This window comes from Haliotis rubra, unplaced genomic scaffold (genome assembly GCF_003918875.1).
Source record: "Haliotis rubra isolate DU_JTF1 unplaced genomic scaffold, ASM391887v1 Scf1004, whole genome shotgun sequence".
NCBI lineage: Eukaryota > Metazoa > Mollusca > Gastropoda > Lepetellida > Haliotidae > Haliotis > Haliotis rubra.
In genome coordinates this window covers 285,315-305,505 of record NW_025764898.1, presented here as the reverse complement: position 1 = coordinate 305,505, position 20,191 = coordinate 285,315, and the positions used below count along the sequence as shown (strand labels likewise).

General features: G+C 41.0%; 1 protein-coding gene across 1 annotated transcript; it reads right to left on the bottom strand.

Moving 5' to 3' along the window:
- Window positions 1-2,834: 2,834 nt before the first annotated feature.
- LOC124267462 (ganglioside GM2 activator-like) lies at window positions 2,835-8,725 on the bottom strand. Its single transcript, XM_046702385.1, has 4 exons — window positions 8,483-8,725; window positions 6,991-7,167; window positions 4,033-4,203; window positions 2,835-3,480 (listed from the first exon to the last, which is right to left on the bottom strand). Exons 1-4 carry the CDS (start codon window positions 8,651-8,653, stop codon window positions 3,343-3,345), a joined length of 657 nt encoding a protein of 218 aa, XP_046558341.1. The 5' UTR covers window positions 8,654-8,725; the 3' UTR covers window positions 2,835-3,342.
- Window positions 8,726-20,191: the final 11,466 nt, after the last annotated feature.

The window sequence follows — 20,191 nt, the reverse complement described above, 5'->3', positions numbered from 1 at the left end:
GGCTGAATTGATGGTGGTTGGCGATGAGGGAGTACTTACACGAAGTAATAATACTCCAGCAATATCATAGGGTACTAATTACATGTTTCACACATTGACTCATGTGTGAAATCGAACTCAGGTGCCGAAAGAAATGTTGAACCAACAGGTCACTAAATCGTCCCTTTCCACACCAGGTTCGTTGGCGTGACTGGTGCTCAATATATTCCTTACAGCTTGCACAACAAGCTACTGAACTAAGCACATTTCGTCTACCTGATGTGTAATGCCCTAAGTGGTTATGCTGCATGTATGATGTACATTGTATCATCTCACGCCCATAGCAACCCAGACACACAGGCTAATGGCATAGACGGGATAATTCAGCGGACTCTGGTCTTGTGGGTTGAGGAATTGGTAATATCTCTTGTATTGCTGATTATCAGGATGTCCGGTTGTAACGCACCTTTACAGCAATGTTTTCCCCCTATGCACCAGAAATCCATACTTCTATTTAATACCTGACACATCGACTTTGTTTAATGTGTTTAAGGTTATTACACCTCAATGATGACCCTTGTTCGTATAGACAACTCATGACAAACCCTCAACCCAGTGAAGATGAAAACATTCGATGTCAGTTTTGTGCATCGTTTACTCGCTGCTTAAATCTTGAATGTCAACAATATGCTATGCAACCCGCTTAAAAGAGAAATTAGTTGATTCCGTAAACTCGAATAACGCTACAGCTTGTCATCTTGTAGCTGTAATGCAGCGAACAGCGTCGATAAACAACGACATCTAACATATTGATCAACGAGTTGATTGATGGTGTCATTGGTCATACATGTAATGGATCAAGACTACAGAAGGAACTCACTCACCCTTAGCTTATATGACATTATATCGTGTCATTATATCGCTAGACCTCGTTGTCTGGTGATAAGGCGTCATCTTACTGCGATCCCAGTGTTACACAGAATTCACTGGTCCCCGCTGTTGTCATCCTCGACTGAGGGGCAGTGGGGTAGCCTAATGGTTAAAGCGTCCGCACGTCATGCTGAAGACGTGGGTTCGATTCCCCACATGGATACAATACAGGTGTCCCCCGCCGTGATATTGCTGGAATATTGCTGAAAGCGACGTAAAATCATACTCATTCACTCACTCATCCCCGACTGTACAGGGTGTTTTATCTATAACTCAATGAATAATCCCCAATATAGTCACTGAGACTTATCGATTATAATTGCAAACTCATCTCAGGCCTTCACCCGTTCAGGGAATACTTTTATTGATTTGTTTGGGGTTCAATCCTGCTGAGATCAAAGATAGAATTAAGGGGACTAGATCAATACCGAAATATTCTGTACACAGACGGTCATTATTTCAGATAAACTCTTATTATGACGCAATGTTTAAACTGTTTACTGAGCCCAAGATCTTCATACTATGACATGCACAGAAACCGACGTATGCACGGGTACTAGGGTGTCTTCTCTATAGTTACTAGGTAAATGATATCTTGGTATGTACTTACTAGATACTAAGATATATTAGTACCGGGGTTCCCGTACGGGAAATCACTGTTCTAACGATGAAACAATTTAACCATAATTAAGCCAAGGGCTTAAATATCGAACATGCACACGCAATATGTTGATTACATAAATAGACTCGGGTTATTTTTAAACTCTTTTATCAGAAAACTGGTCAATAAATTCAAAATTGAATGACCACATGGGTCAATTTAACTACAACTGCATGCACATCATTAAGATGATGAATTTCTGTCATGAATGAAAAAAACCCGTCGAGGTTCGCCATGCGTTTGGAAAGTGTGTTAATACGGTAATTCCCGGCATGTAGTAGGTGGGTACAAGGCAAACTTAGCATCTAATTACGGGATGTTGAATATCTTAGTATGTAGGCATTTGGCCGCTGTGTGTCGTATTGTTTAATTACGTGGTATCTTAGTTTGCGATAACTGTGTAATACGAAGACATCTTATTATTACTGTGTAGTAAGATATCTTAGTATGTTGTAACTGTGTACTATCATGATGTCGTATTATCTAACTACTGGGGTATCTTAGTATGTAATAACTCTAATCATGGTATCTTATTTATTGTCTAATAACTCTGTACTTGTGCTTTATAGTGTGTAAGTACTCGGTACTGAGGTATTTCCGTATCAACTTCTCAAGGAGGCTCTTACTCCAGTATCACTTACATTGGATCATTATTAGAATAACCTTTACTAAGTATGTATTTACAAAATACCGGAGTATCATAGTATCTCATTATTGACTACACGGTTATTGATACTCCATTAATTGGCATGAAGTATTTTATAAAACTATTAAACTATACTCATGCCAATAATGGTTGTCACCCCTTCAATTTTTTTTATTGGAGAGGGGGTGTGAGGATGGGGTTTGTGGGGTGGGGGGGAGGGGGTGACAACCATTATTGGCATGAGTATATTTCCCTGTCACAGCTGACGTAGGTGAGTGAAACGGACATAAAATGTTTCCAAACTACATTCGTTTAACACTGTAAATATGATTCTTTTACTTAGGAAGAATGTCCGTGTCAAGAGTTTGACTACCGCAGAAGTCGGGATTCGAATCCGGAGTGTGCCGATACTTTCTGGTCTTCGATATTATCTAACGTCAGCAGTTCACTGACACTTACGACACACCAGCATGCCAGCGACCTCCACATGCGTGGTACGGAACTTCGGCGGGAACGATGAATCCACACCAACGGCGGAGGTTTCGCCGATCTTGTTACATCACAAGAGATACGAACAAGATTCCCTTTACACAACCCTGACCTGTTCCCCTTTCATCATATGTTCCACTATTTTTATTCAAATGAGTAGGTACATTCAACCATAATAAAGGCCATAATTGTACACAGTGAAGAGTCATGACTCATCAGTTTCATCTTAATCAAATCGTTTAACCTGGGTAGTTGCATAGAAAAAAATCCTGCTCAAGCAATTGGCTTGACGTTCATTTTGGGGTTACATCTTAAAACGCAAAGAATGGGTTTGGCAAGGCAAAAATCATTCAGGGAACTGTTAGAGGTACCGGTGCTATGGCACAAGAACACGGCATGGTTGTCCTCAGAAACTGCATAGATTGTACTGACTGCTCTGGAGGGATGCGACTTTGACATGGGTCGAAATATGTTAATATTCCGTCAATGAGACTATAAATCCATGATAAGATTTTTTCCATATACTGTGCTAGGGTTGATTTAAGATTAAGGTTGAGTAGAAGTTGAAATGGTCATGATGATGGTAGAAGAGAGGGTGTTGGTAGACTATTACAGCTGTGGCGGACACTGGAACATGTCAGGCCAACGTGAGGTAGACCTGGTAGCAGGCCACGGGGGCGTTGTTCATCGTCATGTTCAGCTGACCAAAGTAGTCCCCAGCAGGCAGGAAGGAGGCATCCACCTCAAACTGAGTCTTGGGCAGTGTGTAGTTTCCCCTGGAAACAGATACACGGTGTCGTGTGTTGTACAGAAAATAGACCGGAAGATAAAACTGTAACTATTGCTTACATCGTATACAAACACGCACACAGACAGACACACACACGCACACTGTAGTCCGTCTCACATTTCTGAACTTTATTATTCTATTTTCCACCCAGCCTTCCTTTCTGCAATGCTAAGGCCCTAAATGAAGCAAGTCTAGATTTCCTCAGGGTGTGAGTCTCCGATCTCAGTGGGGCTCATATACATTTATTCTGAGACTAAGCGTTAGCCCAACACACAGAGGTGTTCGAGCAAAGGATAGGCATAGGTTACGCACTAGTGATCCAGTGGTCATGCAGTTGACAGGCGTCTTGGTCTGAATCCAAGATCTGTCATCATTATGAGTGTATGACTGTCAGCGTAACTGATTTTGCTCTCAAGAGAGATTCACGCCATTTTGTAAGCGTATGTTTGCGTGTACAAAATATGTATGGTCAGATGGTTCCTGAAACAAGGGCATTAACTCATGCGTGACATAAAAGTTGATTGCTTCCACATTCACCTGGTTGAAGGGACACTGGCAGGGCACGTTATTGTCGATGAATGGTTGTGGACATTCCGGTATCATGTCCAGGATTTCACAGAAGTCATCATAGTCACAGGTGCCGAACTGGTTGATACAGGGGATAGTGATCCAGTTGGACGTCACCCTCTTCTTGATCTGCACAGAGGTCTGCAAGGGGGTGGCAGAGGAACGTATGTCGTAATGGACACAAATATAGATATCAATACCAATGACTAATATGACAAGTTCTATTCGTATGCATGCAACATAACCATCTTCTACACAGTCGTTAAAGTATTTCGTTGAAACACGACAACAGTCAGTGAAACATTCCTACAGCCACTGGCACATACAGCCATTCGCATTGCAACTGGTCTACAGTAATTGATACACAACAGACAGTGTTAAAAACTAACTGACATTGAACCTTGTCAACTGTTCCCAGAACATGCACACAGTCACTGACATATGTCTCAAGTCACATTGAAACATGCATATAGTCACTGACACATGACTCAAGTTATAATGAAACATGCATATAGTCACTGACATAAGTCTAAAGTCACAGTGAAACATGCATATAGTCACTGACACGTGTCTAAGGTCACATTGAAACATGCATATAGTCACTGACATATGTCTAAACTCACAGTGAAACATGCATATAGACACTGACACATGTCTAAAGTCACAGTGAAACATGCATATAGTCACAGACACATGTTTAAAGTCACAGTGAAACATGCATATAGTCACTGACACATGTCTAAACTCACATTGAAACATGCATATAGTCACTGACATATGTCTAAGGTCACATTGAAACATGCATATAGTCACTGACATATGTCTAAAGTCACTGTGAAACATGCATATAGTCACTGACACATGTCTAAAGTCACAGTGAAACATGCATATAGTCACAGACACATGTTTAAAGTCACATTGAAACATGCATATAGCCACCGACATATGTCTAAAGTCACAGTGAAACATGCATATTATAGTCACTGACACATGTCTAAAGTCACAGTGAAGCATGCATATAGTCACTGACACATGTCTAAAGTCACATTGAAACATGCATATAGTCACTGACATATGTCTAAAGTCACAGTGTGACATGGATATAGTCACTGACACATGTCTAAAGTCACATTGAAACATGCATATAGTCACTGACATATGTCTAAAGTCACAGTGTAACATGCATATAGTCACTGACATATGTCTAAAGCCACAGTGTAACATGCATATAGTCACTGACACATGTCTAAAGTTACATTGAAACATGCATATAGTCACTGACTTATGTCTAAAGCCACAGTGTAACATGCATATAGTCACTGACACATGTCTAAAGTCACAGTGAAACATGCATATAGTCACTGACATATGTCTAAAGTCACAGTGTAACATGCATATAGTCACTGACACATGTCTAAAGTCACAGTGAAGCATGCATATAGTCACTGACACATGTATCAAGTCACAGTGAAACAGGCGTATAGTCACAGACACATGTCTAAAGCCACAGTGTAACATGCATATAGTCACTGACACATGTCTAAAGTCACAGTGAAGCATGCATATAGTCACTGACATATGTCTAAAGCCACAGTGTAACATGCATATAGTCACTGACATATGTCTAAAGCCACAGTGAAGCATGCATATAGTCACTGACACATGTCTAAAGTCACAGTGAAACATGCATATAGTCACTGACACATGTATCAAATAACAGTGTAACATGCATATAGTCACTGACACATGTCTAAAGTCACAGTGAAGCATACATATAGTCACTGACACATGCCTAAAGCCACAGTGTAACATGCATATAGTCACTGACACATGTCTAAAGTCACAGTGTAACATACATATAGTCACTGACACATGTCTAAAGTCACAGTGTAACATGCATATAGTCACTGACACATGTCTAAAGTCACAGTGAAGCATACATATAGTCACTGACATATGTCTAAAGTCACAGTGAAGCATACATATAGTCACTGACACATGTCTAAAGTCACAGTGTAACATGCATATAGTCACTGACATATGTCTAAAGTCACAGTGAAGCATACATATAGTCACTGACACATGCCTAAAGCCACAGTGTAACATGCATATAGTCACTGACACATGTCTAAAGTCACAGTGTAACATACATATAGTCACTGAAACATGTCTAAAGCCACAGTGTAACGTGCATATAGTCACTGACACATGTCTAAAGTCACATTGGAACATGCATATAGTCACTGACACATGTCTAAAGTCACAGTGAAGCATGCATATAGTCACTGACACATGTCTAAAGTCACAGTGAAGCATGCATATAGTCACTGACACATGTCTAAAGTCACATTGAAACATGCATATAGTCACTGACATATGTCTGACGTCACAGTGAAACATGCATATAGTCACAGACACATATCTAAAGTCTCGGTGAAACATGCAAATAGGCACTGACACATGTCTAAAGTCACAGTGAAACATGCATGTAGTCACTGACATATGCCTACAATCATTGACCCATGGATACAGTTATTGAAACAATCTAACAGTCACGTAAGCATGGGGGAGCATGTCAGCTGTCACGGAAACATGTCTACAGTCCCTGAAACAATGAAACTGACAATAGTCATTACGTCATGTTGACTATATTCATTACTGCTGTTCAGAATAGCGTGTTGTGAATTTCATAATAAATAAAAATTCATTATTCGCATAGACCAACTGGATTGCTTTAGCGGAGATATTCAAACTAATGCCAACTAAAAGCATTTGAATTATAGTGCAATTATATTATTTATGGAGTCACGATGTCAGTTAAGCAATGAAAACGAGCTTAAGGGTTATGACCCCAGAATTAGTATGTGAGTGAAAATATATATTAGAGTTCGTGGTTCAAATTGTGGTACGGATATTTGCAGCCCAAACCTTCAGAGGAGACTGGACTGCCCTGTAGATGTTCAAAGCGAAAGCCACACCTATTTCACCCGGAAGTTGTATGGGGTCAGGGGTTACTTGAAGAGTAACAAGCTTGCCGGCTTCAGTTGCGGGGTTGCCACAGTTCTTGACACTAAACGTTGTCAGCCTTGTTGCTGGCTGTATTCCCTGAGTGAAACAAAACATTGATGCTTTATCAGTAGTTATAAATTCTACTCCCAGGTGTTCACTCTAAGAACGTCTCTGTTTCCGTGTTTCTCATCAAAATAAGTAGTGTATAGAATCGCGTCAGTCATGCCATGCAATACCTTCAACGCTGCAACTCTGTCTGATATACATTAATGACGCCAATCTGGAGGATGTATACGTGGTGCTCGAGTCATTGTAAAAACTACCACGAATTCCAATACGAAATTGTACTGTTCTGTTTATCCAAAAAAATATATTAAGCCTCCCTATGGCATTCTCTGGATGACATTAAATAGAAGCGACAAAACCCTTTTCCCAACCAGAAGAAATTAAGTTCAGTTCCCGGATGGACTAAATGGTCAACAAAAAGCGCGAGGCCGAGTGTGTTGTTGAAACTATAGGGTTACAGCTTTAATAACCTATCTACAGAAATGACAGTTTTAATTACCTATCTACAGATAGGACAGTTTTAATGTTCTCGGAGATATGTCATACTCTGTGGTGTAAACAGCATACAGATAATTTTGAGGGACACCTGTGCTAGACACACAGATGTGCCTTCGTTGTTATAAGCGGTGAGATAACATGTAGAGATAACTGTTTGTATGTGTCTGGAGATCCACGAGTGTTGTCCCTGTTGTCAGTCGTGCACAGATAATGAGAGAGTCTTATATCAGTAACCTTGGACTGTCAATATGTGTAGTGTAGGTACTAGTGAAAGATGCGGGTTATAATTAATCTTCAGTAACCCATGCTTCTCGTAAAAGGCGACTAACGGGTTCGGATGGTCAGGCTCGCTGACTTCGTTGACACTTGTCTTCGTGCGTACATCAATGTTCATGCTGTTGATCACTGGATTGTCTAGTCCACACGCCACACTCAACAATAATCTAGCTATATGGTCTGTAAATAAATCGAGTCTGGGCAAGACAATCCAAAGGTCAACAGCAGGAGCATCTACGGGATACGACGACATGTGTCAAACAAGCCAGCGATGCTGACCACCTGATCCCGTAAGTCGCCTCTTACGACAAGCATGGGTTACTGAAGATCAATTCGGTTTTGGCTGCTTTAAGGCTACAGAGTGAGTGAGTTTAGTTTTACGCCGCACTCAGCAATATAAGGCTACAGAGGCATGTAATAGTTGTTGCGGGCTGAGTTATTTTTTAGATAAGCGTTACTGTAGACGTCAGCGGGAAAATATGTATATAGTGTAACCAAAATGGACTTTCACCGGGTGGTAGGGGTTTGGAGTAGTGTTACAGTGGTCATATACGTGATCTTAACAACTCACGTGTTTCTGGAAATATGACTTCGGCATGTACCTCTCTGGTGTCCGAGGTCGCATTAAAATCTGAAAAATATCTTGCGCATCCTTCTCAGCATCATCGTAGGCACTGAAAGTAACGACGCCGTACGCCGCTGCAACCACTCCAAGAAGTGCTGCCAAAGTTAGACCGTGCATGATGAGATGCTTCAAGCTCTGGTGTGTCTGTCACCGGGATGAAGTGATGACTGGTACTGAAGACCACCTTTGTACCGTTCCCCGTCTGGCACACCACTCCAGAAAGATAACACACAGATAGACTGGTGTGCAATGTACAGTACTTAGGTACTCGGCGTGTGATAAAACGATGTATAGATGCACCCAACATGTAATAGTTAGATACTTGACAGACGGTGATCACTTATCTTGATTCCAACACCTTGAGGAGGTATCTGACATGCTGACGATGCTGATAGTTGATAGTATCTTTGTATCATAGTCCACCCGATGTTAATTTTAAAATAAATATGTTACACTACTGATCACAATAAAGTATACATCTCGGACATCCTTTCTGACAACCCTGTGACGTTTGACTTTCCCAGTTACACTGAATATGACATTACGTGTCATCAGTTTACATCAGACCGTTGGCAAATATATGAAATTCATCAAAAATTTCAAGACGTTGCCCTCTCTTAACACATGGACCTCACCCTCGATACACCGAAAATCAAGGACGAATACAAGTTCAACCTGGTCTACATCGCTGTACAATACCACTGAACAATAATATCTCAGTTAACGTTGCACAGTTGCTAACAACGCTGAACTCGATCGCTGGTGTTGACGTGTCATTGCCGCTTTGCCTGTATGTCCGTATTCCCGAAGAACGTAATCGTCGTTACTCTGACGCCACAAAAACATTCCATATGCACAAATGAATGTCATGGAGCACGTGGGGTGCCTCTCACATGACTGTAAACTTGACCTTTTAGCTATCTTACAAAATCTAAATTGGCAACGGTACATCTCAGACATCCCAGAGAGAGTTGTTGTACCACATGTCGATGACCATCTTTAATCAAAATGCCATTCTTCATGGACGACAATGCTAGGCCATAACATGCACGTGCCGTTTGTGATTTGACGTGTAATACCTTTAGCGGTCTACTCCCATTTGCGAGAACTCCCAGTTGCGAGACTCCCAGTTGTGAGACAGGGGAGAAGGTAAGCAGCAAAGAAAACACACCTTACTCCCCTATCTGATAGAATGGATTAACCCCAGCTAATTAGGGATTAGCTATTTAACTGAATCTTGTGGAGGTAGCTTAAAAGATAAAGTAATTAACCTACTCAGGTAAATGGCTTTAAAAAATAAACACTTTGTGTAGGTAACTTCGTGAATTAATCCAAATGTATTTATTAACCTGTGACTGCTCTTTCCGATCACCATTATGGCAGGCCTTCAACAAGTAGAATACATCACCAGTTCACGAGGCAGTATTCAGGTGCTCTTTCAGGGTAACCTGTATTACAAGAACAAGCAGCGGCAGACTTGTACCTATTGGAGATGTACAATACGAACGTGCAACGGCAAATGCACTACAGTCGGCGACTATATTCGGAATGTGACTGACCCTCCAGAAGATGTCCAACGCCTCCGTTTTGTGAGGGAAATAGACAATCGACTACCTAGACTCAAAGATCAACTTGCAGATGGATCGAAAAATCACATGCAGTATCTCGATGCAGTCGGCAAACGGCTGAAAATATGAAAAGTGTCAAAATCTCCAAATATGGACCCATGTAAAAAAGTGTTTTATAATGACACACAAACATCATAATAACGCAAATCATCAAAATGTGAGAATAAAAAATGATAATGAAGTATTTTAATGAACTATTTCTTCTGTGTAAATATAATGATAATCTTTTTCAGTATTTCAGTATTTAACTTGTTCTTAATTGAAATCAATAAATGCTCTTCAATGAACAATGTCTTCTGTGTCTCATTAATGAACTATGCCTCCTGCGGGTACTCTTCAGCAACAGGGCTGTTCCCACTTTCATCGTAGGGATTGGGAAGCACCACCTGTGTGCAACTGGGAGTTCTCGCAAATGGGAGGACACCCCTTCAGTGGGGAGGAGGGTCGGGGATGTTATTGCAGACAGCGGGGTTTACATCAGATATTGACACTGTGCTCGGTTAAAACGTATGTGATTTCTTGTGGACTGCATGACATACCGCCATATGCTTGATAATGTCACACGTCCATAGTTACCAACACTAAAATTAGCAAGTCTTTTCATGTTTCAATTGCTTCTCCAAATATACTACAGTTATCGGTTCTTTTGCAATTTAGATTTGTCATTTACTTGTTTCGTAGGGATCAGTTGATCCTGATAGTAAGTCAAATTCAGGTTTGGAGAATTTTTTTGCTTTGGGTAATGGTGATGTCGCCGACAGCCTTTTGTTGCTCTATCTTTCCATCAGAAGGCTGCTTCTCCACTGTCTTATATGGGGAGTTGTACGTGCTACCAGTACTCAGGTCAACACCAAAATCACGGGCTTCTACACCTGTGATGTATGACAATTTGAATTCACATTCTGTTGTCATCCGTCAGCCATCACACATGTATGGCCGACACAACATCTTACTAATGTTGTATAATTTCATAATTCACAGGTGAGCACCCTCTCTATATGTTTTCTCTATTTCTTAGTGCTAAATATCTAATTATTATTAGTTAAATACCTTAAGTTAGTAAACATATTGTTACCGATCGCGCATAAAGTAAACATATCTATCGCGTTTCACTTACTAACTTTAGCACTAGCACTTAAGACAGTGTGTGAGTATATTAATAATTTATTTTATAACCCTTTTATTATCAACACCAACTGTGTCTAGTTTTAGCAAATAATATGATGCATCATTTGCATGTGAAGTCATGATGTAAACAATCACTTACTTATTCAACTGTTACCATAATTATAACGTATGTCACTGTGCTATGATGTTATTAATTGTATAATTAATATGCTTGCTTGATTGGCATTCAATTGTCATCCGTCAGCCATCACACATGTATGGCTGACACAACATCTCATAATGTTGTACGATTTCATACGTCACAGGCAATAAACAAGATGGTTTACACAAAGAGGATCTCCGTCCTATATTTTGTCTACTTGGCAAGACTAAGGCCTGAACCCGCGACAGTCACATATTAATACTGTGAAAAACATGGGATGCTGAGATACTTTGTCCGTGTGTAAAGACCGACGTCAAACTCCAGTCTAACCAGGCGGGGTGACAACAAGTACCATTATCTACTTAGTTTAGGATGACGGTTAGGAATCGAACCACCTACATTCCGCTCTCCGGATAAACGGTCTCTCCACGTTGGTGGCCCAAACTGCCATTCAGTACGTCTGTTACTCGCATGTGACGTAGCACATAAGCTCCGCCCACTAATGACTATTCATCTTCATTGTGGACTTAACACTGTTTGGGTTTAAGGGTAGCACATACGTAACTGTATTCACACTGTCTAACATGTACAGGAACTATTCCGTTTCCGAATAGTGCTGTAAGGAGGCGAGCGGTAGCTATTGTACACCAGTCATGTCTCTGTAAGGGCCTTTGAGTTGTGGAGTGGTTCAAGTGGGTATTAATGCAATGTTGTCAGAACTTCAGCAACCTCTGCTACTGATACTGCGATGCTTGTTGTGTGGTGAAGATTTATGTGAACTTCCAAACTCTCGACACCGAATAAACAGCAAGTCGGTCATTATAACTGGTATATGACTGAAGTGTTAATATCTTGTATATGGTAAATCACATGCCTCTAATACGCATGTAGATCGGTCAGTATAAATGAATTGCAGTAACAGCCAGTGTACTGGTACCTGGACAATATACATTCAAAGTATATTTGAGTTAGTTATTCGGTTTAGTTTAACGCCACTTTTAGCTTTATACCAGCAATATAGCGAGGGAGACCAGAAATGGGCTTCACACGTGTTGGGCATCGAACCCGGATCTTCGGTTTGACGAACAAACGCCTTAACCACTAGGCTATCCCACCGCCCCAGTTACATTAATGAAGTAGCAGGATAATGTAGGAAATGAGCTAGAATACAAATCAGCCACAACTGGGTTAAATGCAACACATACATTTGGTTTAATGTTTATTTCTACAAGACAATATATCATTAGGTTATCTCAAACGTCGCAGTCTAAAATTGCATCAAGGGACAATATTTCACCCCCAACACGGCAGTTCTAATATTGTGCGTTCTATGAGATAGCAAGGACATTCTAATCGAAAATGTGGACCTGTTCCAGGCGGTTCATCAGTAAACTGACGAAATCTAGTTAAAAACTTCATCATGTCTGTAACGACGATGCGTTTTCTAATTGTGTGCGACTTAAGGACACAGAGTGTGTCCATTAATCTTCCTGCAGAACATTCGTCCCGTATTTGTTGCCATCTTCTAAGACAGACTTCACTATGGTGTATTTAAAGTCACTATGGCGAGACGTGAAGTCGAAAGGATCAACATTATCTTTTTGTAATCCTACCCTAACAAGATTATCTTCTGTGTCAAAACAATGTAAACCGACATAAATTGTGACTGTGACTGTGTTGGTATGACTGTGACGGTGTTGATACTCATGTGGCAGTGTTGATATGACTGTGACGGTGTCGATACGCATGTGGCAGTGTTGGTATGACTGTGACGGTGCTGATGCGCATGCAGCAGTGTTAATATGACTGTGACAGTGTTGATACGCATGTGGCAGTGTTGATATGACTGTGATGTGTTGATACGCATGCGGCAGTGTTGATATGACTGTGACGGTGTTGATACGCATGTGGCAGTGTTGATATGACTGTGATGTGTTGATACGCATGCGGCAGTGTTGATATGACTGTGACGGTGTTGATACGCATGTGGCAGTGTTGATATGACTGTGACGGTGCTGATACTGATGCGGTAGTGTTGATATGACTGTGACGGTGTTGATGCGCATGCGGCAGTGTTAATATGACTGTGACGGTGCTGATACGCATGTGGCAGTGTTGATATGACTGTGACGGTGTTGATTCGCATGTCGCAGTGTTGATATGACAGTGACGGTGTTGATACTAATGCGGCAGTGTTGATATGACTGTGGTGTTGATACTAATGTGGCAGAGTTGATATGACTGTGACGGTGTTGATACGCATGTGGCAGTGTTGATATGACTGTACGTCCAAGACGAAGGAATACGTTGAGTTCAAACTTCTTTAGTTACATGACTAACGAATAGACAAGACATAAATGAATTGAGCGGATTACCTGCTCAACCCCAGGGCGTTTCCTACGAGCGGCATTCTCCTGCTCGTGGCCGTCCCAACACAGACAGTCGGAATACCGGACTCGTACTCTGCTTTTCCCATATACATGTAGATGTGACCATATATATACAGTTTCTGAAAACAGGCGACGACTCAACAATGGACAGATAGAAAAACAATATCCCTTCCTTGACCAGTTGATGTGATGGCAGACACGGCCAAGGGGGATGACCAATAGGGCAATAAATGTCATGTACAATAATTAATAACAAAGACAGAGTGGTGTAGGGTGGCTGCCAAGACAATGTACACTGTGGTAGTGATAAGAATTAAGATTGCAGATTGAATAATTACAATTAAGTCTAACATGGCTTGGCTACATAGTTTTTGGTGGCTGTCCTGAATTAGTAACTATAACAATATGACTGAGGCAGTGTTGATATAACTGAGACAGTGTTCATATGACTGTGACGGTGTTGATGTGACTGTGACGGTGCATATGACTGTGGCAGTGTTGATGTGACAGAGGCAGTGTTGATGTGACTGTGACGGTGTATATGACTGCGGCAGTGTTGATGTGACAGAGGCAGTGTTGATGTGACTGCTGCAGTGTTTATATGACTGCGACAGTGTTGATGTGACTGCGGCAGTGTTGATGTGACTGTGGCGGTGTTGGTGTGACTGTGGCAGTGTTGATATGACGGCTGCAATGTTGATGTGACTGTGGCAGTGTTGATGTGACTGTGGCAGTGTTGATACGGCGGCTGCAGTGTTGATATGACTGTGCCAGTGTTTATATGACTGCGGCAGTGTTGATGTGACTGCAGCAGTGTTGATGTGACTGCTGCAGTGTTTATATGACTGCGACAGTGTTGATGTGACGGCGACAGTGTTGATATGACTGCTGCAGTGTTGATGTGACTGTGGCAGTGTTGATATGACTGTGCCAGTGTTTATATGACTGCGGCAGTTTTGATGTCACTGCTGCAGCGTTTATATGACTGCTGCAGTGTTGATGTGACTGTGGCAGTGTTGCGTCAACATTGAAAATAACTCAATACATACACACAAATTCTTTAAGACGTGTCACGGATAATTTCAAAGCTTATATGAAATGCAACGAAAATCGAACAAACGCGTATTTACGAGTGATTAAAACTTGTATTACAGTTTACGTAAATATTTATAAAAATATTAATTACATTTTACCGCAACTAAAAAATTTACAATTTACGCCAATTTTTATTACAATCTGCGTATTACAAATTGCGTCATTTTTTATTCCAATTTACGTTTTTATTCCAATTTACGTCAAGGGTTGTTACAATCTGCTGCAAGTATTACAATTCACGTTTTTATTACAATTTACGCCGTAACACCGCCTTAACATCGTAACATCACTGTCTTAAATTACATTCAGATGCGCCGCCGAAAATGGCGATGAAGCCTCACATATCAATACAGGAATCTTTTTTCACTTTATTAATCGTTGAAATTTGTAAACTACTCTTACAGCGGTATTAAGATTGATTGAGAATTCCGAAACATACGCGTTATCTCTGGTACGTCAAAACTTGGAACTATCGAAACTGTGCCTGGTAGTATCTACCTTGTGGTTCAATGTATACTGAACGAAAAATGAAACTTCACACGATTTACTAAATGACGTAGCCGAATGTTATTGTTATCTGCATGTGACGTCACACTTGGCCGTCCTAACCAGGGGGATAAGATGTCGTATCCGTTTGATGCCTACGTCACCACAGACTACGAATTGTCAATCTACTGTATCCCACTGTAATTGCAAAAGCCACTGCAAACATATCAGCCTGGAGCATGCGAGTTGCAACTACCTTGTACTACCCATTTTCAGTATATTTCATTTGTCCCAGTGTGAAGTTTCCTCTTTTGGTTCTGTATATTACTATCTGAACACTCATAGCGGAGTCATGGCCATGCATTTCCCAGTGTTCCATTGATCTTTACCAAACAGAATCTCTAGGAATTACGTTTAGATGATATGGGACGGTTTTGTTTATGTGCAGGGATTGGCGATCAACTGACTGTGATATTTGAACGTACATAAGCTTGTCGTGCAATCAAGTTCTACAACACTTGTCAATGTGACAATGAATCATTTGTAATTACTAATCCTCACAGCATGAGACACATACGCCTTTTCACCCAATAATTCTTTTAAACACGGGATAAGGCAGGTGTCTCAAAAGTCTCTATCTATGTTACTGTGGTACAATGGCATATGATTTGATATGAATAACTACAGAACATTCGGAAAGTCTAAACAACAACATTGGTGTCATGAAAATACCTCAATCGATGATCGTAATCATTTAAAGCTGTTAAATATGCACAAAGGCACCTGCCTGTAACAACTCTATGTTGGAGTAATACGTGCATATATTGTGTGTGGACGTCACTAGTATACTGATCAGAGCAATGGAGGGACACTGTAACAATCCACACCGTCGCGTCAGAGGCTTCTCACGGACTCACAGTGTCAGGTATTATTCAATGGTTAAAAACTAGGCATTGAAAATTTCAAAAGGGAGGGCAAAAGTCAATTCAATTGTCAAGAAGAGTCGAATGAATTTCATAGGGGAGAATGTATACTGAACGACAAAAGAAACGTCGCCTTACAAAACCAAATGCAATAGCTTGTTCTTACAAGGTGATGCTTGTATTATGATATTTTTTTTTTATAAAAACTGACAGTTATTACCAACATCAGTGTGTTTTCTGATGAAAAAGCGTATCGACCAAACGCACCGAAAAAGGCAGACATGGTAAAAGGTTCTGTATGACATTCGTGAAAATGAAAATGGACGTGCATGTCGTGATAACCCTACCAATGACAGCGAGTCCCAAACTTACCTGAAATATATTCTTTTTTGACACAATCACCATGCCACAACTTACGAGAGATTATAGGAACCAAGTCTTTGGACTATTGCAAGTTGTCAAGACTGCACGGAGGGTAAGGTCATTTTAAAGTTCATGTTAGGACAATCTACCGACTGCAGGAGTGGTATCAGGTCACAAACAGCATCAAAGTGAGTCCACGCAATGGGAGACCTTCGGTAGCATCACAACGTCAAGACAGACAGATTGTGCGCAACCATCTGCAGGATCGCTTCCCCCAGGGCGACGGAAAGAGAACGCCAGACCATTGGGACTCACAACCTCAGTGCAAATACTGTGCGTCGACGTGTGCGCGGAAGAAGTGTCTGCTCTTACAGATTATATCGTAGTCCTGACCTCACGGCTCATCACCGCAAAAAACGACTGCAATAGGCAACTCAGCATTGAAGTTGGCGTTATCGACATTGGGGAACTGTGCCTTTACCTCATGAAAGTCGATATTGTGTTTCGACAGTCGATGGCAGAGTGAAAGTATAGTGAAGGCGTGGGAAACTGTTTTCAAATGAGTGTATTGTTGAAAGAGACTCGTGGGCTGGTCCAAGCATCATGGTGTGGGGTGCAATCGGTCTGAGACAGTTAGTTGACTCCTTGGTGTTCCAGAATCTTGGTCCCAGATGAGGAAATGACATGACAGCTGACAGCTATATTGACCAAGTCATAAGACCCCACGTTGTACCACATTTTGGACGTTACAGAAATCACATCTTCAGGCAAGACAACGCTCGTACCACACTGACAGAGAAACATTGGACTTCCTAAGACAACATGGCCTTCCTACCGGCTAATTCATTCCATGTACAGACGATGCAACGCTTTCATCGATGCCCATAGAGGCCACACACGATACTGACTTTAGTGTATCTTAATGGTACCACTTTTGGTGATTTTGTTTGTGTGAACTCTCAATGTGATTTCCGAAAATGTGTTAACGATAATTGCCAAGTTTGAACTCAATCCTCTGTTTTGATTATTAATAAGAGTGAATTGAAGTGTGTGCTTTAAGAAACCGATATCGGTGCGACATTTCTTTGGTGGTTCAGTATATTACAGTGGAGCTGAAACTTAAACCCAATATGGAAAACAACTAGCAATAATTACTTCACTGAAGCTAGCCTATTTAGCACACAGAACATGTCTACACACCAGATGTGTACACAGAACATGCCAACACAGGACATGTCTACACACAACATGTCTACACACAACATGCTTACACAGAGCATGTCTACACACAGCATGCTCACACAAAACATGTGTACACACCAGGTGTTTACACAGAACATGCCAACACACAGAATGTCTACACACAACATGCTTACACAAAACATGTCTACACACAGCATGTCTACACACAACATGTCTATACACAACACGTCTACACACAGCACGGCTGCACACAACAGGTCTATACACAACATGTCTACACACAACATGTCCACACACAACACGTCTATACACAACATGATTACACGCAACATGTCTACACACAACATGTCTATGCACAACATGGCTACACACAACATGTCTACACACAACATGGCTACACACATCATGGCTTCACACAACATGGCTACACACAACATGTCTACACACAGCATGGCTACAAAGAGCATGGCTCCACACATGTCTACACACAGCATGTCTACACACAACTTGGCTGCACACAACATGTCTGCAAACAACATGGCTACACACAACATGTCTACTAACAACATGGCTACACATAGCATGGCTGCACTCAACATGGCTACACACAGCATGGCTGCACACAACATGTCTACACACAACATGTCTACACACAGCATGGCTGCACACAACATGGCTACACACAGCATGGCTACACACAACATGTCTACACACAACATGGCTACACACAACATGTCTACACACAGCATGGCTACACACAACATGGCTACACACAACATGTCTACACACAGCATGGCTGCACACAACATGTCTGCACACAACATGTCTACACACAGCATGGCTACACACAACATGGCTACACACAACATGGCTCCACACAGCATGTCTACACACAACACGTTCACCTATGAAGCCTGTGTCTAAGTATGCAAAAACTACTATGCAGAGTATCTTTGGACAAGACGTTGGTCTTTCTTGTATGAGACCAATAAATCATCATTAAATCCATATCAGTGCTGGCGAGACTTGTGACTGCAGCGAAGCACGTATGCAGATAGCAGTATGCAACAGTCATGTATGGTGTGACGCATACACTTTCTCCATGTGAATGCAGTTAACCTTATAATTACCATATAAGGAAATGTACAACATGCTCAACATTAGACATGGGCTGACAAATTCACTATGCACTATGCACGCCACTACATAGAGTATATACTGATCTCAATCAGTTGACATGTCAGCCACGAAAATGACAAAAGTAAGTGGAGTCAACACACCATTCTACAAATTAATGAACTGTAATTGACATTACGTCGGTGCCATGAAATCATACTCTTTCCCCACGGAGATTTTATTAACGCAAACAAGTTCAAGTGTTTTGATTTTGAAATGAAAGCTTTAATTATCAACCATATGTAAATGTCCTTTCAAATGTTAAAAGTGTGTCCGTATTTCGTGGAAATGACCATGAATCACCATGCAGGCAACACAAAAGATGAAAACTTTGGAAGAGGTCGCCAACCTTAATCAAGACAAAGCAGAGGCGACTGTGTAACAGGTGAGGGATAGTTACACAACGTATAACACTGCCTCATAAAAAATAATAGCTTATGCAAGTCAATTCAATTGTTGTATGTATGAGTTGTGTTACGAAAGGTATACCATAAAGATAGTTAAGTGTTTCTCGGGAGACACCTCTTCAGGAGTACAGTGGTGTGAAAGGTGTAGGTTAAGTTAACCTTGGCTCATGTGTGCGCTATTGATGTTAATGAGAAATAAATGGTGGTGTTTTCACATTCAGTATGGAACTGATGTCATTTCATTCCCCAGACATGACAGGTTTCCATAAATAGTCGCAGCTTGACAATGGCATGAAAACATATTGATCAATATTGAATATGCTTGTAAACAACATATTGCGTTCTTGACAACTGCACCAGTCACACACAAACACAACGTATAAACACTGACTAGAGGCGATCAAGAACACTGTGAATGACTACACCTTGTCACGAGACTTATACACAAACAGTATGTCATCACTAAAATCACAACCTGAAAGGACTTGTCACTTCGACAACGTTTATTACAGAGATGACCTTTACATTGAGTCCGTTTGAAACTGTCCCTGTTATACGATTTCCGAAACCAGTTCGCCAGTTCGCCAAGAAGTGTAATTCTTGAACACGTGATGGTAACGAAATGTAAATATCGCTTCTAAGAGGAATATGTTATCAATCTTTCGGGAAAGAGAAATAGAAACCTAAAATATCTAACGGGTTATCTTTTTCCCC